The 24306-nt window shown below is 45.3% G+C and overlaps 1 protein-coding gene across 1 annotated transcript in view; it reads right to left on the minus strand.

Moving 5' to 3' along the window:
- Positions 1–23481, minus strand: part of LOC136572387 (5-hydroxytryptamine receptor 7) — a 63517-nt gene extending 40036 nt beyond the window's left edge. The window contains exons 1-2 of the mRNA XM_066572915.1: positions 23420–23481; positions 21066–21628 (exon numbers count right to left, since the gene is read on the minus strand). Of these exons, the coding sequence (XP_066429012.1) occupies positions 21066–21571 (506 nt within the window). The 5' untranslated portion in view covers positions 21572–21628; positions 23420–23481. The remainder of the gene's footprint in view (positions 1–21065; positions 21629–23419) is intronic.
- Positions 23482–24306: the final 825 nt, after the last annotated feature.

A 24306-nucleotide genomic window follows, 5' to 3' on the forward strand; every position in this document is an offset into this window, starting at 1 on the left:
GAGGGTATCCCATACTTAGGCACAATAATAACAGCAAACCTAAACAAATTGGAGGATTTAAATTTTATACCACTTATGACATCAATCCAGAGGGAGTTGGACCGCTTGTCGGAGATTGGCCTTTCCTGGCTAGGGAAAATCACGACATATAAAATGAAGATCCTACCAAAGATCCTGTATCTCTTCAGGGTAATGCCAATCCTGATTTCAAACAATACCCTCAAAGGATTACAAAGACAACTAACACACTTTATCTGGCCAGGGGGTAAGCCGCGTGTAGCCCTCTCGATTCTAACCCTACACCGTAGAAAAGGGGGTGCAGATGTACCCGACATAGGGAAATATTTCACAGCTACTATTTTAAACCAGGCTAGAAACTGGTTAAAGACCAATGGAGCGATGGCTTGGGTAGGAATGGAAGCATCTTACATCCACCCCCTCAAAGGAAACTCATTATTATTGGCCGCATCGCTTACAGCGACAAAAAATCACTCCGATCTAAAAATCATTCTAAAGAACCCACCCCCAATGGTAGTGGCCTCTTTAGAGCTTGCTTGCCGCCAGATTCCACCACAACAACGACAAATGCTGGAGAGACTGCAACCAGAGGGGTACAATTCTCATCTATTCTGGTCATGCACCAAGCTGAGCAACTTCTGGAACTCAGTTCTAAGCCACATAGACAGGACCCTAAATATCCATATAGAAAGGAAGGGGAAAATCACCCTACTTCTAATAGGGGTGGAAAAGTATCCCCCATGCACCAGATATTTAGTATCCCATGCTATGATGACAGCTAAAGCACTTATAGCCAAACGCTGGAAAACCCAATTCCCCCCCCCCCCCCCTCTCACATACAGCGAATTTACAGACCGTATGGCTGAACAAAAAACATTTGAAAAATGGTTGGCACTGAGAGACAACACATTAAAAAAACACACAGAGGTTTGGGGACTTTGGAAAACAACCTAATACAACTCCATGGACTGCCAATTGTTATGTTATGTTCTGAATAAATGTTTGTTCTATAATGTTACGATACAAATTTACAGAGGAACCAGATTATTAGGAAAATAACTGAAGCTTAAAGGGGTTGTCCCGCGAAACAAAGTGGGGGTATACACTTCTGTATGGCCATATTAATGCACTTTGTAATGTACATTGTGCATTAATTATGAGCCATACAGAAGTTATTCACTTACCTGTTCCATTGCTGGCGTCCTCGTCTCCATGGTGCCGTCTAATCTTCAGCGTCTAATCGCCCGATTAGACGCGCTTGCGCAGTCCGGTCTTCTCCCTTCTGAATGGGGCCGCTCGTGCCAGAGAGCGGCTCCTCGTAGCTCCGCCCCGTCACGTGTGCCGATTCCAGCCAATCAGGAGGCTTGAATCGGCAATGGACCGCACAGAAGACCTGCGGTCCACCGAGGGTGAAGATCCCGGCGGCCATCTTCACAAGGTAAGTAAGAAGTCACCGGAGCGCGGGGATTCGGGTAAGTTTTTTTTTTTTTTTTTTTTAAACCCCTGCATCGGGTTTGTCTCGCGCCGAACGGGGGGGGGCTATTGAAAAAAAAAAAAAAAACGTTTCGGCGCGGGACAACCCCTTTAAGTATATATATAAGTATGTTTCGCAACACCTTTACGCCCCCCTCTTTTCACCCCCTAATCCCCCTCCCCCTTCCTTGCCTTCCCTAACTTTTCCCTTAGAAATATGTGATTTACAATATTGTTTAAAAATGCAGAATAAGGAAATTTCCCTATCAATGTCAATGCGCTGTTGTTAATTCTAGTACTATGTGTATACAAAAATGGCAATAAAAATCCAATGTTTAAAAAAAAAAAACTTGTACAATGTTGTAGAAGTTCAGGGAATGTAGATGAGAAAAGATGGATTTTACCAATCCGAACCCGCCGCTGTTTGAGGCAGCAGCTGAAACATCTTTGGACTGGCATCAGGGGCTGAATTACAGTGATTTGTGCCACCGGGCAGTAAAGCTCACTACCCACTACTGCCATGCCATGCTTGGGTAGCATATGACTTGCGGAGTTGTAATTGAGCCGTCCGCTATTCCTTAACACCACAATGGTCGCTGCCCCCCCCCCCCCCCCCACCGGTTGCCACATATTTTATGTCCTCTATAGAGACGGCTTCCAGTAAGATACATTTTGTAACGTTGATCTATTGCAGTGATTTTACAGCATGTCACCCAACCGTTTCACAGAGAAGTAAAAGAGAGATAAAGGATGACTGGATGTAGGAGGCCACATAGAGATAACGCAGAACGGCGGTATCTCCAGATCACAGGCGGTTTTATAGAGGGAGTTGTCAAAAGGCCTACTTGTGATAATGATCTCTTGAAGGTTGGCAGCTCTCATGCATCTACATGATGTTCTCTCTATTACAAACCACAATGCAAAGAAGTACATAGCAGAATAGTTTTACAAGTTCTTACACTCACAATTTCCTCAGTCAATCACTTATCTCCCCCTCCTCTAGTTGAGTTTCACTTCTTGCTGCATTTCAGAAAGGCACCTCGATAGCAAAGCATCAGCAAGTAGAATATATGCATTTCGGTACTGCGGGCACATATGTTTTGCATTGGGGCTCAGTCGCACAGGTATGCGGGGCGCTATCATGGCCTCCCCTGTACCTCATCTGTCAGTTCACACCTCCCGCACATATTTAACGTCCTTTCTCTAATGCTAAGTCCCCTTCTTCTCTGCCTCAACCCTGCGCCCTCGCACCATTCAGCATTAGGATGCCGTATGGCGATATTATAAGCTGAGTGGCCTCAGGACTCTGGTAGCTGACAAGGACTCAACACAGGAGCAAGGAGGGCAAGAATTATAAACTCTCACTCATGACCTCAAGGTTGCAAGTTCAATCCCCGCGTGGTTCAGGTAGCCAACTCAAGGTTGACTCAGCCTTCCATCCTACCGAGGTCGGTAAAATGAGCACCCAGCTTGGTGGGGGGGTAATAAATAAATTAACTGAAAGCACAGCGGAATAAGTTGGTGCTATACAAATAACAAGATATATTAGTTCAAATGTGCCCTAATTTATTTGGCCCCCAAGTATAGGCGGATAGGAAATGCGTTTCGGCCAACATGGCGGTCTGGCAATATAGAGGAGCTATAATTGTAACAAAGTATTTATAGAGATTGCTAGCAACGTCATAATATGGTTTTCTCACAGATTTACAATTCTACAAAAGTTTGGTTCGGAATGAATTAGTTCAAACTGAACCAGGAGGAAGGACAGGACAAAGGGAAGAAGGGGAAGGAGGAGGAGAAGGAAAACAAGAAGGAGAAGGAGGAGAATGGTGAAAAGGAGAGGAGAAGGGCAGGACAAAGGTAAGAAGGGGAAGGAGGAGGAGAAGGAAAACAAGAAGGCGGAGAAGGAGAATGGTGAAAAGAAGGAGAGGAGAAGGACAGGACAAAGGGAAGAAGGGGAAGGAGGAGGAGAAGGAAAACAAGAAGGAGGAGAAGGAAAACAAGAAGAAGGAGGAGAATGATGAAAAGAAGGAAAGGAGAAGATGATGAAGAAGGCAACGAAGACGACAAAACAAATGTCATTAGATTCAGCGGAGATGGACGGCCCGAGGTTCGGGTTTGCGCTGCATCAAACGTTTAGCAAAATTCGACCCAAATTAGGATTTGACATTTTCAGTTCACTCAACACTAATCTTTGTAATCTACATTGCGTACGCCTGCATAGGAAATTAGAGGCGTCGGGAGATACAGCAGGGCCACATAATATGCAATAGGGCAGAATGGTGGCTCAATGATCAGCACTGTTACCTTGCAGTGCTGGGTTCAAATTCAACCAAGTACCACATCTGCATGAAGCTTCTATGTTTTCCTTGTGTTTGGTGGGTTTTCCTCCCACACTCCAAAAATATGTTAATAGGTGACTTTACATTGTGAGGCTCAATGGGGACAGAAGCCACTATCAACGCTGCAGAATATGTATGTGCTATGTAAATGAGTACAATGAACGATAGGAGTCATACTATATCCTCATGAAGTTGTGCAGAGCTGTGGTACAGTAATGTATGCTGTCTATAGGAGACCTTCCACATATGATGTATACAGGGTAAGACTTTGATTTTGTCGTAGGGGGTGGAGCAGGAAAGGGGCCCAAACTGAACGTCTGCACCAAAAGAATAGAAAGGGAACATAGTGCAGACTCTGGTATTGAAAATGTCTTCAAATTGTAGTGACTTTTCAGACCATTGTCCTTCTTCAGGTTTAATAGTAATAGGACTAAGTCAGCTTGCGTAGAGGAAGACAAGCTCGTGCTATCACCCAGCCAGAGCTGTAGCTTGGTCCAGGTGGCTCATCTGTAGTAGTAAACCCGTCAGAATGCATACTGAACTGAGAAAGGTAGTCATTACCTGAAACGTGTCCAGTGTTACTTGGCTAGGAGCATTGCATGGTCTATCGTATAAGTCTCCTTACAGCTACTTGGTGCTCTCCACAAGAAAAAACCCATACTCCTCCTGACCCACATCACAGGCCTCTCACCCAGCCAACCAGACATCTACTGCACACTGATGAGGGGCAAATACCCCAAAACAGTCTGTCTGCATATGATTATATTTTCCTTCTGGAGAAGACATGGTCATGTTGTCAGGCCTGTAAGAAGGTCAGACACTGACTTGTAGGGAAGCTGCTTCCAATAGGTGGCGTTGCAGAAGTATTATACCATCTACAATTTGAATACCAAATTTCCCAGGGAGCATTGCATGGCCTATAAGCGTCTACATACATTGTGCTCTCCACAAGGAAAAACAATACCTCTCTCAATCCTTGGCTACAATGTAACAACTCTGAAATCTTTCTTGTGCTTGCATCTTTCTGCCCTGATCTTGCATGCTATATACTGCATTCTGAAGCTGAAATATACCTTGTGTGGGTAAAATAGGTCTGTGCAGCAGGCAGAGGCAGTCTGTTGTACAGCGGGTAGCAGAGCTGATTCAGTAGTGTAATGGTGGTCACCCAGCTGGAAGACCACGATAGCTACAAGAGGAGAAATAGACGTACTTTCTGGCAAGGTATGTTTTGCTAATCGTCGGTGCGGCTTCTGAAGTCGGGTCAGGCTTTAGTCTTTAAGTTTCTATTTATGTCGGCCTAATCTCTCATTTAGGACTTTACAGAGGCTTTATTTCAGGCAATGAGGCTTTACTATTTAACAGCCTGTTGATTGGATTATTCTATTAGATCCGATTCACAGGGATCAGATAGTGCCAGCGGAAGGGAACCAGTGACCGCTCATCAGGGGAGGGGTGCTGCTATTAGAGGGCCTACAAAAAGGATTCACTCCCTTGGTCTTTTTCATGTTTTATTGGGCAGCTGCGATATATTATATTATACTTCATTACAATCTTCGAACCCAATAAATTGGTTAAAGGAAACTTATCATCAACCATACGAACCATAAACTAAGTCATGGTGCTTACAATTTAGGTGGCGGAGAGTCCAGGAAGCTGTGTCTTATACTCCCCAGTCTCCCGCTCCTGCAGTGTCCCCCGGGACACACACAGCAGCTGTAGGCCTCATGCCCACGGCCGTAATGGACTCTGCCAGTGGAATATCGCAGTGGAGTCCGCTACAGCGCCCCCAAAACCCCCATACCCACCACTCTGGATCCAATATACACGTCTCGCCTGGCAGGCCCACGCGCATGCGCAGTACAGCGCGTGACGTGATGGCAGTGGGCGATAACGCAGCCGGCGGTGGGCGGGAACGTGTATTCACCCGATACTTCCGCTGTGATACAGCAGAAGTATAGCGTGACGGCCAGCTTCCATTGTGGAATTTCGCGGTGGAATTCCGCAGTGTGAACATTGAGCTATTATGTTCAATAGAACCTAATAGCTGCGGGACAATGCCGTGGATTTCCGTTGCGTAAAACGCGGCAGAAATCCATCCATGAGCATCAGCCGTAACTCTTTTCTAGAGGCTGTGCGACAGTGAAGTAGCTATAGGGGTCGCAGGGGTCACAATTGTGACCTGGCCCCTGAGCCTGAGGAGCTTAAAGGGTTCCAGCACCACAACAATGGTTAGCACAATTTGCCCCCTCTCCGGTTCCCAATCTGTCATGCAGTCATGCTGAACTAACTTTCAGGGTAGGCTCATAAGGTACAGGAGTGTCGGTATATGGGGTCTTAGTGTATAAAGAGGGTCACATGGTGCTCATAGTGTATTGGCATGGGGGGTGTCACAGTCCTGGTATATTTGTAATGTTCCTTACAGTAGGCTTAACATTTCAGAATTCTTGTTTTGTGTTCAGCGCTGGTATGGTGGTCTTACCCAGTCACAGTGTGGTGAGATAAGGGGTGCTGTGCTAAGGGCGCCCAAGCTGAAGTTTTACACTTGGCCCCTTGAGCCCTTGGCTACACTCTTGCTGTGCGTGAGCAGTCCCATTCATCTCTATGGGAGCGCGGACTCCCCGCCACATAAACCATGTTCCCCCCTCATCACTTGAGTCGCTCTTGCTGGAATGGCGCAGTAGTCAGTAAATACATGAGATTTCTGCTACAGTTTTACCGTGATTCTGGACACAAAGCAAGACAAAAAAATGGAATCACCATTACTGCCCCCTAGAGGTTACATAATAAGTCATTAGTCTCCTGGGTTAAATGAAGATGTTTCCGGTGATTGTAGTATACAGAGGTGTAACTGGAAACAAATTAGTTCCAGGACAGACTTCGCACCTGGGCCCCCACCCCAGCCTGTTGCCCATGGTGCAGCACTGTGTTAGGGCTCCTGCCCACGGACGGATATTTGCTGCGGAATCCGCGGTGGGCATCCACACTGTGGATCTGCAGCCAATAGCGCCCACAGCGTGTGATGGGAAATCGATTCTTCCTGCACAATTGTGGAAACCAATTGCAGTTTCTACAAGAGGAGGTAAAATCACAGCATGCTCTATTTTTCTGCAGATTCCACATGGAAGCCGTCCGTTCCGCAGTCCTTCCGCAATGTTGACCATCCGCAGCACAGATTGAAAACTGAAAGTACAGGTACGCCTGGATGCATGCGGAGTCCGGCCCTGCCGTGTGCTGGCGGACTAAACGTTTTAGGCAGGTGTGAGAAAAAGCAAGAATTTTTTTTCAACACCTTAGAAGGTACCTGGGATCCCATGAAGAGCCAGAAGGAATGGAGCAAGCCGAAATCCACAGAAGATCTGTGCTTTTTTTGCCAAGATGTTTAAACATCCGCCCTGTCGAGCTCCTTCAAAAACTGTGTGCAATGCTTCCAAAAATCCTCAGGTGTAACCTCGAATTTGCTTGGAGAATTCAGATAGTTTTCTCATTAACCACAAGAGGCTGGTACATCTGGCATAATTTAAAACTGGCAAGATGTAAAATAAATTTGGTGCAAACAACGAAGGAATCGGTCGCTCTTCGTTCATTTTAGGGCTCATTCACATGGACGATTTTCCGTAGCTGAGTTACATGCATCAAAATATTGCGACTCACAGAACCAATGGTTTTCATAGGAAACCTTTAGATGAACATTTGTGGTTGGGTAAAAAAAAAAAAGCATGAAAAAAGATAGGACATCAGCGGCGGAATTCAGCAACTGTAAATCCCTGCTGTGTGACCTATGGTTTGGCAGAAAATTGCAGAATCCTCCATAGGATGCTAGGGAATCCCTTAGGCCACATGTCCATGGGCAGGTCAGGTTCCATGGGCGGGAGCCCCGCTGCGGGATCCCACCCTGCCCACGGCATGAGGATATTACTTACCAGTCTGGATGCGTGCGGGTTGTCTCCTCCGTGCCTGTGGGTGGGTGCGCCAACATGTGGAGATTTCCCCGTGGGACCTGCAGCCACCTGGAGTGACAGTTCTGCGTGTGCCACAAATCGGACAGCTTCCATTGACTTCAATGGAAGCCGTCTCTGCGGGATCCGCGGCAAAATGGAGCATGCTTTAATAAAGCTGCGGGCGCCCATAATTGTCTATGGGCAGCTTGTACTCCGGATCATCTGTGCGGGTACTTCCCGCGGATCCCGGAATTCAAACCCGCCCTTGGACATGAGCCCTTATTCTCCCCTGCAGGAGAACACTGACATCGCGCTGCTGGGGAATCCCTCCATCTCCCCTGCAGGGGTACCCCAGCATCGCGCTGAGATGAAGGCAGTCCCCAGCGGGTCCTCCTTCATCTCTGCAGCGGGGATTCCCTTCACTGGAGAGAGAGATGAAGGGGGTTCCCCAGGGACTCCCTCTATCTCTCTCTCCGGCAGTGCATCTTTTCGATCGGTCCCGGCCGCGTGAACGGCCCTGACCCTCGCAACTAGCGCTGCAAAAAATCATCTGTTCAGACAATTTTTTGCAGCGCTAGCTGCGATTTTCTTTGCGCAGCTACGATCTGCGTAATTTTGAGCCCATATGAACGAGCCCTTCTACAGGCACAACAATCACTGTTGGCTCATTCACTAACTGTTCAGTTTAACTCGATTTACGGTCGTTCTCTCTTATACAGAAAACCTGAACAACTGAACGATTTCTCATGTGAACGATCCAACAATGTGTCTGCTGTATAAACAGGCTGCACGAATGAAGGAGCTCTGTCATCGTTCGCTCGCTCAAACGAGAAATCGTAAGGTCTAAACGGACCCCACTGGGAGGTCCGCAGTTCTATTAGCTGGTGCACATAGTGCTTTACTGTCACAGGCTTAGAGATAAGCCAGGACTTTGTGTTTAAGTCTTATCTGCTCTTCTAGCTTGTACAAGCTCCTCAGTCAGCCTCTTTGTTAATAGGAGCTTGTGCGTGGCATTGCGCCATTGTTGAGGTCATACCGCCTTCAGAGACTTTACTTGCCCGATTCACGGAATACGTCGTTATACGTCTGTGTACCGATTGTAGAATGTGAAATCTGTTTCCGTGTGTCGCCATTATTAGTCGGCATAGCCGGCTATGTAGCGTTAAAGACACATAACCTCCTCCACTGGCCGCCGGACGTGCCTCCAGGACCAATTTACCTTTATAGTTCTTTATTATAGTAAGGGCGCCTACCCACTGGCGTTGCCGATTTTCGCGCGTGAAAAACGCTGCGTTTTCGTGGTGGTTTTTGCGCGTTTTTTGCAGCCCTCCATTGACAATCATGGGTGCATTAAGAGAAAAATAAGGAGACATATGCAACTGACAGTTCCTATGTGAAAAAACCCCACGAAACGGAAAAAAAAAAACCCCAGATGGACAAGAACACATTCTATACTAATTGCTCTTGAGAAAAAACGCAAAACATCACAGGAAAAAAAATCGCAAGTGGGTAGGCACCCTAAAAGTATACATTATTGTCAGGGGTGAATAGTTGCACATTCAATGGTTTTCAGTTTTAGATCAAAGAGCAAACCAATCTCTATAAAACTAGTAGTATTCCAAGGGCGTGAATACTTTTATAAGCACTGTAATGGCTGCACTGCGCTATGTACAGTGTGTAGGGTGCCAGCAAGGAAATAGAGAAGATATCATCTCTGGATTCCTTTCCATATGTAAATATCTCCATGTACATTAAAACCTGCTGCCTAATATACAACAGGCTATTGGGGAGGTGGCGGGGTTACACCCCAGGGAAGGTGTGGGTTATAGGTTGATAGACTGTGTGCTCTAAGGTGGTGGAGAGATAAAAGCTAATACCTAATGAGATAACAACAAAAGTGGAAGAGGTCTTCCATATTGTCTTCAGAGAGAGTGCTAACACAGAGCCACATGGAAGCACCTTCAGCTTCCATGTAGGTGAAGATGGAGGAAGAGGAGAGATATCCCGTAGCGATTCGAGTCTGGATGTAAATGGAGTGAGTCCCAAGATCCTAAGAGAGAGCATCTCCCAATAATTCTGTATATAAAGACCCATCATATAGGTACCAATTCATATCACAAGTTTTACTATGCAGCAGTCCAACTCCAGGATCACCGTATAGAGGTATGCTGCTGAGTCACACCCACACGCCTGCCGTGCAGGGTGCTATCACTAATCCTTTAAGTAAATGATTGTTTTGCCTACCCCCTTCCTCCTTTGGAGTGCTCCCAGTCCAGGAGCAGTGCCGTACAGCTAACGTGGACTGTAGAACCACTTTCATCCTGAGTATCCTCCCTATATCTGAGCTCTAGTCTACTTGCACTTAAAAGAATTGTACCTGCATTTCTTAGAATTATTGTTTGCCAAAGTTATTTTTCTAAGTAAAGATTATACCGGGCCTCAACCGTTTCTGGGGACCCGAGGTACTATACACAAGTGTCTGTGTTCCTTCTCTGCCGTGTAGCATACCGGTGTGTGGGAATGGTGGCGTCACGAGTGATAACTACTACTACCCCCATCATCCCATTTATTGGCATGCCCTATCATACCGGTGTCAAAGGTGGCCTGCGATCCTGCTCTGGGCTTGGCTGCGTGTCATCCCTCAGGCACCAGAGCCTTGTAAGTGCTACAGTGACAAGCCAACACTTAGCCTTCCCAACTCTTCATGTTAGTCAAGTGTCCAGAGGATTCCTCTGGGGTGTTGCAAAATCTACAAATATTGAATAAATTTGCAAAGACTTTGCTTCTCTTGTCTAATATTGATGTTGAATTACCATACATCATGCATTTAACTCTAGGGTCAGGAAAGGTATAGTTTCTCCTTAGAGAGAGCACCTAGAAGGTGTGAGGAAACTTATAAGGCCATGCCTGCTTTTGTGGGAAATATGCAAATGAGAAGATGGAACAATGCCTCTACAGCACCACCTATTGGAAGGCACAGAAAATTCTGGCTTTGGCTTATATTCCTACTCATGGTTACAAGACTTGTTCAAAGGTCTGACATTGACTTATAGGAATAGTGTCTTTCAAAAGGTGGCGCTGCAGAGGTATTGTTCCATCTTCCCATTTGCATATTTCCTAAAGGAGCATGCATGAGCTTATAGGTCTCCTCCCAACTTCTAGGTGCTCTCCCTAAGGAGAAGCGATACCTTTCCTAATCTACATCCATAGGCCTCTTACTAGTCAAGCCAGAAACCTACTGTACACTAATGAGGAGCAAAGCCCCCCCCCCCCCCCCCCCAAATTGCCTGTATGTACCTAGAGAGGACTCTGGCTATGGCTTATATTCCCAGTGTTATACTTTAGTCACAGCCAGAGTAGATATCAGAATCATTTGAGTTAGCCATAGACACAAACTGTGATGCATCTCAACTCTAAGTATGTAATCATTGTCTGAGCCTCATAATGCACTGCTGTCTGGTAACGGGACTCCCAACAAAGCTAATGCAGCTTTAAGTGTGACTGGAGTAAGAGACATAATCAGACTCAAAGTCAGGAACAGAGAAACAATTGCTTATAATAGTACATCAAGCAGAATTTAATTTGTGGTGCAAAACATTTTGGAATACAAATTGGCACATTTTTGGCACATATTTCCTATTTTTAGAACGCCATAGTAAGAGGTTCTCTGCTCGAGACTCCCATCTAAGACCCAGAACTCCGAGGCACTCGGTAGCCTTCTGTCCTCCTGGTAGGACCGGGCAACCATTCAAATAAATAGCTGCTCTGTAATACTTTCCCCCTGTAGTGGTCTGTAGCTGGCTGCAGCTTTCCCTGGCAAAATGAACTAACCACCAGGGGTGCTGAGAGAAGAACCCAGGGTGATCAGCTGTTTGCCCCAAAACCTGCATTCTTGTAGGAGGCATCAAACACCTTTTTACAATGTTGGTTTAGGGTTTAATGATAATATTACTTTAATATCCCTAGTGGTCTAGAGTGATGAAGGGTTAATACCTAATATCTCTGGTGGTCTAGTGTGGTGAAAAGTTGGTACCTAATATTTCTGGTGGTCTAGAATAGTGAAGGGTTTGTGCCTAATAGCATTAGTGGTCTAGAGTGGTGAAGGGGTTGTACCTAATATCTCTGGTGGTCTAGAGTGGTGAAGGGGTTGTACCTAATATCTCTGGTGGTCTAGAGTGGTGAAGGGGTTGTACCTAATATCTCTGGTGGTCTAGAGTGGTGAAGGGTTTGTAACTAATATCTCTGGTGGTCTACTCTGCTGAATGGTTAGTACCTAATATTCCTGGTGGTCTAGAGTTGTGAAGAGTTAGACCCTAATATCTCTGCTGGTCTAGAGTGGTGAAGGGTTGGTACCTAATATCTCTGCTGGTCTAGTGTGGTGAAAGGGCTGATTGGAATAATTATGGTATTTTGGGTGGTTATGGATTAACAGCTAATATTTAAAGGTGTTGTTCAGTTACTGCACATCCCTTTAATAGTGCTCCCTGTTGTAAAATAATAGACAGAGCTATACTTACCCCACCACCCGGATCTAGCACTGCAGTCCCACTGTGGTCCTGGCGTTTGTTGTGATAGCAGCCATCAGTAGAAGTCAGGTGACCACTGCAGCCAATCAGAGGCTGAAGCATCACGTTCTCGAACTTCTGGTAATCTGGCGCTCAGGATGTGAGTGCCATCGTCAAGAGAATGAGTGGTGATGCTGCAGTGGTCACCTAACTTCCGGTGACAGCCGCTGTCATGACAAACACCAGGACCCCAGTGGGACTGCAGTGCTGGATCTCAGTGGCGGTGGAAGGGAAGCAACGCTCAGTTTATTATTTTACCACAGGGAGCGCTATTCAAAGGATGCCATATGGTAACCGTACAACACCTTTAAAGAGGTCTAGGATTGGTTAGACACTAGCACTTAATATCTCTGGTGATTTAGGCTAGTAAAGGGGTTAATGCAGTTATCTGGGATGGTAAACTGTATGAGAGTAGCAATACTATAAACAGTTCTATGTCTTTACAGGTGTCAAAGCTCCACGTTTCTGATACAGAGCTCCAAATCCCCTGCTGCTGTCCATCACACAGCCATAAACTTCCAAGGTAAAATTCTGTCTGCCTGCAGCTACCACTAGGGGGAGCTCACTGCATATGGTGCTATACAAGAGCCCCCCCTGGTGGTGGCTGCAGTAGGAAGTATTTTATCATTTTCCTCTTTACGGGCACTCTGCGTTCACTTGATTGGACAGTAGCCATGTGCGCATTAACCCTTGCAGTATGATTATAGTAAACAGTGTCAGATTTTTGGAAGTGAATCCTGCCTGCAGTGAATGAGGAGCTTTGCAGGAGGGGGATGGGCGGTGAATGGGCTTTGTAGCTATTGGTCGTAGGATAACATACAGTCTCCAAATACCGTGTAATGGGCGTTTTCTAGTATGTTCTCAACGCATGTCAAAGCTCAGCCTGCGGCTTTGCCCTTAATCTCCTCCATCTCCAACAACATAACACAAGCAGGGAGAAAAGCCTCTTAGAGCCGTGAGACTTGTGCGCCTCTCGCCATTCATCATAACATCATTGATGGGAGCTTCAGCCGCCCCTATAATTCTCAGGATCAGAGTGACTCCACAACTGCAGCCGCGTCACAGCGCTCGGCCCGTCCTCAGTAATCTACAAAGACGTCCGCAGCCGCTACTGCAACCTAATGAGCTGCACTTCTGTCACTGTGCCCAATTATCTCTCTCTGACTCTGTGCACCTCTCCCTATCACTAGGTCTCTCTATCACTCAGTCTGCTCTCCCCCTTTGACTCTACTTCTGTCTCTTTGCTTTTGTCTCTCTGTGCTCCTTTGCCTCTCACTACCACCCTGCCCATCTCTTCTCTGACTCCACATAGTTCCTCCTTTTATTCCTCTGTTCTCTCTCTCTCTCTCTCTCTCTGTCCCTCTCCACATCTTTCCATCTTCTTCTGCCTCCCCTTCTGTCTTTCTCTATCTGTCCATGTCTTTCTATCTTCCTCTGATTCTTCTTGTCTTTCTGCCTCTGTCTCTCACTGTCCCTGTCCATTCCTCTCTATCTTACTATTCTGTCTTTCTCTCTCCATCTCTGCCCATGCCTGTCTATCCTCCTCTCCCTCTTCTGTTTCTTTCTGTCTTTCCCTTTATGTCCATGCCTCTCAATCTTCCTCTGCCTCTTTAGTCTTGCGCTCTCTCCCTTTATGCCCATGGTTCTCTATCTTCTACATATTCTGTCTCGCTCTCTCTCCATCTCTCTGGATGCCTCTCTATCTTCTTCTACATATTCTGTCTCGCTCTCTCCATCTTTCTGGATGTCTCTCTATCTTCTTCTGCCTCTTCTGTCTCGCTCTCCCCATCTCTCTGGATGCCTCTCTATCTTCTTCTGCCTCTTCTGATGTGCTCTCTCTCCATCTCTCTGGATGCCTCTCTATCTTCTTTTGCCTCTTCTGTCTCGCTCTCCCCATCTCTCTGGATGCCTCTCTATCTTCTTCTGTCTCGCTCTCCCCATCTCTCTGGATGCCTCTCTATCTTCTTCTGTCTCGCTCTCTCCATCTCTGAGGATGCCTCTCTAACTTCTTCTGCCTCTTCTGTCTCGCTCTCTCCATGTCTCTGGATGCCTCTCTAACTTCTTCTGCCTCTTCTGTCTCTCTCTCTCCATCTCTCTGGATGCCTTTCTATCTTCTTCTGCCTCTTCACTCTCGCTCTCTCTCTCCATCTCTCTGGATGCCTCTCTATCTTCTTCTGCCTCTTCTGTCTCGCTCTCTCCAACTCTCTGGATGCCTCTCTATCTTCTTCTGTCTCGCTCTCTCCATCTCTCTGGATGCCTCTCTATCTTCTTCTGCGTCTTCTGTCTCGCTCTCTCCATCTCTCTGGATGCCTCTCTATCTTCTTCTGCGTCTTCTGTCTCGCTCTCTCCATCTCTCTGGATGCCTTTCTATCTTCTTCTGCCTCTTCACTCTCGCTCTCTCTCCATCTCTCTGGATGCCTCTCTATCTTCTTCTGCCTCTTCTGGCTCGCTCTCTCCATCTCTCTGGATGCCTCTCTATCTTCTTCTGCCTCGCTCTCCCTCCATCTCTCTGGATGCCTCTCTATCTTCTTCTGTCTCGCTCTCCCTCCATCTCTCTGGATGCCTCTCTATCTTCTTCTGCCTCTTCTGTCTCGCTCTCTCTCCAACTCACTGGTTGCCTCTCTATCTCCTTCTGCCTCTTCTGTCTTGCTCTCTCTGCTGTGGTTTTTCATCAGTCCACCTCTCTATGTCCACCTACCTTCTGCTTTGTACATTCCCTTATCTGAGCCTCTCTTGTACCTCTCTCTTCCTCTGCCTCTGGTCATCTCTCTTTACCTATGTCTCTCTGTCTCTTTCTCTGTACTACATGTCTCTCTCTACCTGTCAGTCTATATCTTTCTCTCGCACTATCCATTGCACACTCCTGTCTCTCTCACATCTCTCCCATTTCTAGGGCTTCGTTCACATAGCAGAATCCAATGCAGATTTTTCCACGCAAAATCTACCTCTAAAAATCACGAGAAACTAGTGGGTAAGCTTTCTGCCGCGGCTCTGCACATACCCACTGATCCACATGCGGATTCAGCCATTGTCAATGGACAAATCCACTTCTGGAATCATCTATCTGGATTGTGCGTGGATATGGCACATAGTCCACATCCAGAAGTGACATATCACCTCTTTTTTATATAAATGCGGGTCTGCACCCACATCTGATGTACGGACTGTGATCCCCTTACAAGCCGGACATGGACCTGCAGTAGATTGGACGCACAACTGGTTCACATTCCCGGGCAAATCCGAAGCAGAATTCTCCACCTCCGGTCTCCCAGGGCTCCTTCACACGGGCGTATTCTTCATCAGTATTCTGTGAGCCAAAACCAGGATCTCTCTGGGTTCCACTTCTGGTTTTGGCTCACAAAAGAGTGATAAAACATACGCCCGCATCTATATGAGCCCTTACATGTTGTTTCCCCGATCCAGAGTATAATGTCATGTGCAGATATACATACATTTACAGACATATTAGACACACACATTCATAAACACACTCCCATATTCATAGATACACATTCATACACACATACATACATGCATACACTCATTACACATATACATACACTCACACATTCATACACACATTAATACACATATTACACACACGCGTTTATACATACACATTCATAAACACACTCCCATATTCATAGATACACATTCATACACACATACATACACTCACATTGTCATACATGCATACACTCATTACACATATACATACACACACATTCATACACACATTAAGCACAAACATACTCTCACATTACACACACATTCATACACATATTACAGACTCGCATTCATGCATATCCATGCATACACTCATTACACATATGCATACACTCACACATTCATATACGCACATTACACATACATTTTCATACATCCATACGCACATTCCATTCAATAATACATATAGATTCATACATATACTCACACATTAGCACACATTAAATACGCATTCATACACACACATTCATACAAATATTACACTCATACATCACAAGCACACATTTATATACACATTGCACACATAAATACCCACCAACATTCACACACACATTCACACATATACATTCATACACACACATGTACTCGCACATTTATACACACATTCACACGCATGCATTCAAACATACATACACTCACATATTCATACATCACACGGTCATATACATGCTGGTGTGGTATTTATATCCCCTACATATGTACTACTCACATCTCTCTGTCTTCTCTCTGTCCTGCACATCCACTTATTCCTCACTCTCGCAGTAATCCCCCTCCAGCACACCCGCTGTACCATAAGAACACACTAATCTACAGTCACATGTAATTATCTCTGCCGTACATACACCCCACGCACATCACATACACGGCTCGTATGTCATCCTCGCTCACATACACACGCCTATCTGACGTGCTTTTACTCCCCATTTAGCGGTTTTCATATTTTCACCAATTTTGTATTTCATTCTTCTGTGTTATGTTAAAATATTGTTGCTTCCTGGAAACAGTCAACAAGCTGCTGATAACCAACGTGTAGTGCTGCAGCATGTGTAATAAGTGTGCCCTGCTGGGATTGGCTTGTGCCGGCTATTAACTCTTTACTGCCATATAACCTGAAGAGGGCTCGGCGGTGATACGTCAGGGCGGTGATACGTCAGGGCGGTGATACGTCAGGGCGGTGATACGTCAGGGCGGCTCAGGCTTGTTGGACGGGTTCTATCTCGGCCGTTATACTTCATTGTTCCCTTGTTCCTATTGTTTGGTTCCCGCTTTGCATACATTTTACCATTTGTTGCTCCTGTTTCATCCTCTTTATACATCACATCACGTAGCTTTCGTTTTGAGTTCTTCTGGTTTATCATTCCCCCTTTGTTCTCTGCCTTGGCACCTTACAGGGCGCTGTGCGGGCAGCATTACATGCCTGGTGGCATTATCTCCTATCTTTACATGGATTATTAGGCGCGCCTGTAGTGACCTTACCTTTTATTTTAATGCCTGCTGATGTTTTAACCGTTTTTCCTGCGTCTGGCGTCCCTTAGGATAACTTTACATGAGTGTTTTATCGTGGCTATTTTGCCGCCATAATAAGTTGGACCAAGATGGCGACAATCTAAAGCACTGGATCCCCATGCATTCATTCAGATGGCCGCTTTTTAGCCATATTGAAACATCGTGGCCGAATACGCCGACCGATGCTTTGACCTGGCGGGAAAAGATAGGTCTTGCCCCGTCTTTTGGCTGCGATCAGCTGGTGGCTCCAATAGGCTTCTATGGGAGCTGTCGGCAAAGAGAGGGGGGTTGGCAGCGCCCAGCTCTGCTAAACTATGTCAGATAGCTCTATTGAGCCATGCTGAAGATTTATGCCAGCCGAAGGGAATTTCGAGCTGCGGCGTCTATACACCGCACCCGGGCTTGTGAATGGGCAAAAGAACACAAGATTTAGCCACAACTTGGTCGCGGCTTCTTTCACTCGTACATATTTCGAACACGATGCGGCCATCCAAAAAAAACACATCGTCCGTGTAAAAAGAGGCTATTCTGTGCATATTCCTATATCGCAGCGCAATATTTTGACGTGACTGAAAAGCAGCCATCTGAATGAAGGCATTGGGATCATTCGGGAAAAGTTATATAAAATAGCCATGATGAAATGAGCCTGAGGGCGCTGTCACACCGGCGTTAGGGTCAGTTCAGGGCTTCCATCTCTCTGCTCTGTTTTGGGGGGAAAGAAACTGATATAAACATCTGTTTTTTCCCATTGTTATTAATGGGATTTCCAAAAAAACGGAAAGCAAACACAAAGGCCTCCCTTTGCCACCATTCCGCCAGGTTTCCATTTATTTGGAAGGAAAAATAGTGCAGTCCAAAAAAATAGAAACTTTCCGTTTTTTTTTGAAACCCCATTGAAATCAATGGGGAAAATGGATCGGTTTGATTCCAAAAACAGAGTAGAGAGATGGAAACCCCGAACGGACCCTAACGCAGCTGTGAAAGCAGACTAAGGGCGGCCGCACACGGGCATAAGCGCATATACGTTCACGACATCATGACGTATATGCCCTATGCAGGGCACGCAGCCGCGTTCTACTTCGCCCATATTGGTGCTTTTTACTGTACTTGTTTGAGTTGCCAGGACAGGTCACATTGGCGTGGTCTTGGCAGTGCCATGTTTGAGTCGGGAGGACAGCCAACTAGGTGGATGGGCCGCCTACTTTGTCCAATTTTCTGCACAAAATTGTGCATTTCAGTGCGGGATTTCGTGCAGACGTGGGCCTTTGGTGTGCGATTGTGCAACCAAATAGAGCATGACGCATCTTTTTCCTCGCGTTCGAAATGTATGCAGAATAAGACGCTGTGTGAAGGAATCCATTTAAATCAATGGATTCTATTTGCTGCGCATTCCGTGGCAGATTTATCGCTTACGTATTTTGGGTTGTGCAACCCCTTCTTTGTGTAGACCTTTTTTCTGCCTCATGCCTGTGTAGGTTCACTGTTATTTTCCATGGTGCCCATCGGTATTGCAGCTACCTGGAAACTGTCAACAAGCTGCTGATAACAAGCTTCTTGTGGCGATCTTGCAAGGCATCTGATAAGTGTAACTGGCTCTGATTGGTTTGTGGTGGCGATTAACTCTTTAGCACTTTACCATGCAAAATGCATAAAAGATTCATTAACAGCAGTAAAGAACCTGCTTGTTGATGGTTTCCCTGTATCAACAACTTTTTTTTCAACACTCACAGAATAAAACCAAATTGGTACAACAGGAAATACAAGATGCGTTACAAACCGCTTATGTATTAAATATACACACTTCCAAGGGAGCTATACTGTACAAGTACACACTTAGCATCATAATCCCCTTGAAGTACACTACAGTCAGCCTCTTCCCAGTCTGAAATGCCTGATAACAGGGAAAAGTCAACAGCTGATTGCACCAGCATGATGATATGTCCAAACAGGCATAGGATGATAGGATGTAGATGTGGAAGTCTGAGGGTATAATTTAAGGAGCAAAATAGGGAATCATCATAGAGGTAAGCAGGGCCTCGATCTAACACTGATCTATAGGTGAACGAGGCACTCTTCCCACTTTTTTACCTTTTAGGGTGGCATGGCCCTCTTAGATGAAAAAATCAGCACCATGAGGAGAGCCCCAGTTTGGGGTCAGCAGGAGACCCTATATATTTTAGGGTTATGTCTCATAGCTGTTAACACTGAGTAAGAACAACCAAAAAGTCTTCCCTGCACATATCCTACTATAGATACATGGTATTACATGGCACTAAGTAAGCCCCCACAGGGGTGGCCACATGGTTGTAATATAATATGAAGGACTGTGAAGTACTGAATTATCAGCTATTCGGTATTAGGATCCCTGACCGTTGTTATTGTATATGATGAAACTGTCTCATAATATAAAAATAAACACAAAGGAGAATATAATCCAAATCTTCTAAACATTGTAACAGCTCAGCTACATCACAAGTACTGAGTCAAAGATGTCAATGAGCGACATCCGATACATACTTATACATCCTTGTATGTAATAATGAATCTCTAAAACATATCTGCATATATTATACAGATCACTGTTATTCCATACATTTAGATCGATCTATCTATCTCATATCTATCTATCTATCTATCTATCTATCTATCTATCTATCTATCTATCTATCTATCTATCTATCTATCTCATATCTATCTATCTATCTATCTATCTATCTATCTATCTATCTATCATCTATCTATCTATCTATCTCCTATCTATCTATCTATCTCATATCTATCTATCTATAATCTATCTATCTCATATCTATCTATCTATCTCATATCTATCTATCTCCTATCTATCTATCTATCTATCTCATATCTATCTATCTCATATCTATCTATCTATCTATCCCATATCTATCTATCTATCCCATATCTATCTATCTATCTATCTATCTATCTATCTATCTATCTATCTATCTATCTATCTATCTATCTATCTCATATCTATCTATCTATCTATCTATCTCATATCTATCTATCTATCTATCTATCTATCTATCTATCTATCCCATATCTATCTATCTCATATCTATCTATCTATCTATCCCATATCTATCTATCTATCTCATATCTATCTATCCCATATCTATCTGTCTGTCTATCTATCTCATATCTATCTATCTATCTCCTATCTCATATCTGTCTATCTCATATCTGTCTATCTCATATCTGTCTATCTATCTCATATCTATCTATCTCATATATCTATCTATCTCATATCTGTCTATCTATCTCATATCTATCTATCTCATATCTATCTATCTGTCTGTCTATCTCATATCTTTCCATCCACTCATTTCCATATAAATATTTGCATGTTTCTGTCTCCATCAGTCTATTACTGTAAATATCACCTTATATCTGTCTGTACCACAACCGTCTTTATATATGATGCTTAACATTGATAATATACAATTGCTTTGGGTAGGGAGATCTTTACCATGGAGAGAAGAGGAATCGTCTACAACTTTACACTACAAATACTCTTCATTGTCTACTTCTCTACATTGTATACTTCTGTGCTGTACATTGTATATCTCTCTACATATTATACTTCTGTACATAATTGTCTTCCCCGCCACACACAATGTCTATCTTTTACAAATGCCAAATGGATCCACCCCTGGCACTGCACCCTTGGCAGTGTACCCTGGTACCCCATGTCTTACCTGTCCACACTGATGACACAAAGGGTCATGATGGAGGCTGTGCAGCACATCACATCCATTGCTATGAACACATTGCAGAACACTTTTCCAAAAAGCCATTTTCCACCAACCAAGTCTGTGATAATGACAAATGGCATGACAGCAATTGCCACCGAGAGGTCAGCAGCTGCCAAGGACACCACTAGGTAGTTGGAGGGTTGTCTGAGCTTCTTCACTATACACACAGAGATGATCACCAGCCCATTACCAGCGATGGTGAAGAGGGTCATGATGGACAGCACAACCCCAATGACAATCTTCTCAATGTCCCCATACAGCAGGATCTCCTCTCCACAGTTGGTCAGGTTGGTGTGGTTGACAGGGACCAAGTCTTGTTCAGTAGTAATTAAAGGTCTGTCAGTCATGAATGCAGGTGGGAGAAGGTTTTGTGGGGCACAGGGTGGCTGGGCACTGTGTGAAGAGAGATGGATAGCTGTCAATGGGCTTGATTGCACCTGTATCAGCATCCCCCCTTCTTGATATCCTCACAGATGCCAAAGTAGCCAAGACTCCGGGGTAGACTCCTGAAGAAGATAAGATCATTGGGATTGGAGATCATAGACACTAAATATATACAGTGATCTATACACTTCATATACATCATAGTAATGATTAATGCAACATTCTGCATATTTTTTTGTCCCATGAAGAACAGCTCTCAGAGAGTCAATTCTTGCTGTGGAGCCTATTTCCACTCCAGATGACTCTTAGCAGTCAGGTTCCTGTGTCAACTCTCATTAAGACCAAAATGCAGAGTTCCTCTCTACCTCTCACATCCAAGTGGCTGCATCTCTGTAGACTGGCTCAGTCAATTCATGGAGCACATCTCACTATCTCACCACCATTCAGGAACTTATCTCACTATCCCATCACCATCCATGGAGCACATCTCACTATCCCACCACCATTCATAGGTCTCATCTCACTATCCCAACACCATTCATAGAGCACATCTCACTATCCCACCACCATTCATAGAGCTAATCTCACTATCCCACCACCATTCATAGAGCTCCTCTCACTATCCCACCAACATTCATGGAACACATCTCAATATCCCATCTCCATCCATGGAGCACATCTCACTATCCCACCACCATTCATAGAGCTCATATCACTATCCCACCACCATTCATGGAGCTCATCTCACTATCCCATAACCATCCATGGAGCACATCTCAATATCCATCACCATCCATGGAGCACATCTCACTATCCCACGACCATTCATAGGTCTCATCTCACTATCCCACCACCATTCATAGAGCTCCTCTCACTATCCCACCAACATTCATGCAGCTCTTCTAACTATCCCATCACGATCCATGGAGCACATCTCAATATCCCATCACCATCCATGGAGCACATCTCACTATCCCACCACCATTCATAGAGCTCATCTCACTATCCCATCACCATTCATGGAGCTCATCTCACTATCCCACCACCATTCATAGAGCTCATCTCAATATCCTATCACCTTTCATAGAGCTCATCTCACTATCCCACCACTATTCATAGAGCTCCTCTCACTATCCCACTAACATTCATGGAGCTCATATCACTATCCCACCAACATTCATGGAGCTCATCTCACTATCTCACCAACATTCATGGAGCTCATCTCACTATCCCATCACTATCCATTAGGCTCATCTTACTATCCTACCCCCATTCATGAAGCACATCTCACTACCTCCCCACCATTCATGAAGATTATCTGCTTATCTCACCACCATCTATGAAGCTCATCTACTTTGCCACCCCCATTCATGGAGCACATCTCACTATCCCACCACCATCCATGGAGCTCATCTCACTATCCCACCACCATCCATGGAGCTCATCTCACTACCTCACCACCATTCATGAAGCTCATCTCACTTTCCCACCACCAATCTGGAAAGGTGCAAGCTCCTTGACAGCAATACATCGATCACTGGAGGTTCCCGTGCTATTGTACAAGACATGCAACAAATTGCAGATGTAGCAGAGCTGACTTGTTGCCAGTGTTATGTTGCAATAATGCTATAGATTTACATGCAGTCCTATGTAAAAGCTCATAACATGTATGGATATCCCCATGAGTTGTGTAAATTTCCCTTGTACTCTAAGGCTGGGGACTGGAGGGATCCAGTTTTTGAATAGTTAAAATTTGCTGGTGCTGGGAAGAAGGACATACCGGTGTAGTGGCAAATGAAGCAGAAAGTGCGGAGCTTCTTGCATATAGGTTATATAAGGGGGCAGTCATGCAGGATTAATAGCTGGCTAACCCACATTCCGCATAGTCTATAAGGTCAGGCTATATATGTTACCTTCTCCTGCAGCTGTTTGGTATGGGGTGCACTTTAAGACTCCTTCAGTCACAGTCATCTTCTTGATGCCACTCTCAGTGCTTGGGGTATAAATCCAGTGTGGCTGGGTGCAGGAGTCACCTCTCTCCCAACTCAGGAGTCACAGTGGTCCAGACCCTCTGCTGCTCCCCTCTGCACAGTCCTGCATCCTGCTCTCCTCTGCAGGATCATTGTGTGCAGTCACCTTCCTCCTGGCAGCCTTGTTACACTGCTGCCTTCCCCAGCCCAGCAGTGAATCGGAGGTAGCAGCCTCCTGGCAGCGGCAGCCCTCCGCTCCTGCCACTCAGGACTTGTCACAGTTGGGAGTCACTTGTTCTGTAAAGTGCGGCTAATTGTGGAGTCGGTTCCTTCTCTGATGACATCACATGCTGCCAGCAATGAGCTGAGGCTTAGAGGAGTTCATCTCAGCTTAATGAATCATAAGTCATCTTGGAATATTCTGTGTTTCCCTATCAGACCTTGGAAATCCCAAGTAGGTAATGCTGTTACACACATAGAAGAGAAGGGGCCCCTAGCAAAGATCAAAATGTGGCCCCATTGAGGGGTCCGGTTTTACCACCCAGAAGGAGTCAGTTGCAGGTTTTCCTTCACCTGGAGCAAAGATTTCGGTTGCTTCCCCAGCCCCGAAGGCGACATGACTTGTAGGCGCCTATCCTGCCAGCTGTAGACATGCCAAAGGGCACAGAAGGGTCTGGTGTACGTTAACGCCTTCATTCACTTTCCATGTTTATGCGCCAATTCCTCCTTGTTTGCTAAAACTACCTTTACACCAGGCAATTATGGCCGAAATAATGGCTTGAAACCACAGATTCGGGTGACAGTCGTCCCATCCACACACAACCACTGGC

This window comes from Eleutherodactylus coqui, chromosome 7 (genome assembly GCF_035609145.1).
Source record: "Eleutherodactylus coqui strain aEleCoq1 chromosome 7, aEleCoq1.hap1, whole genome shotgun sequence".
In the NCBI taxonomy this organism is placed as follows: domain Eukaryota; kingdom Metazoa; phylum Chordata; class Amphibia; order Anura; family Eleutherodactylidae; genus Eleutherodactylus; species Eleutherodactylus coqui.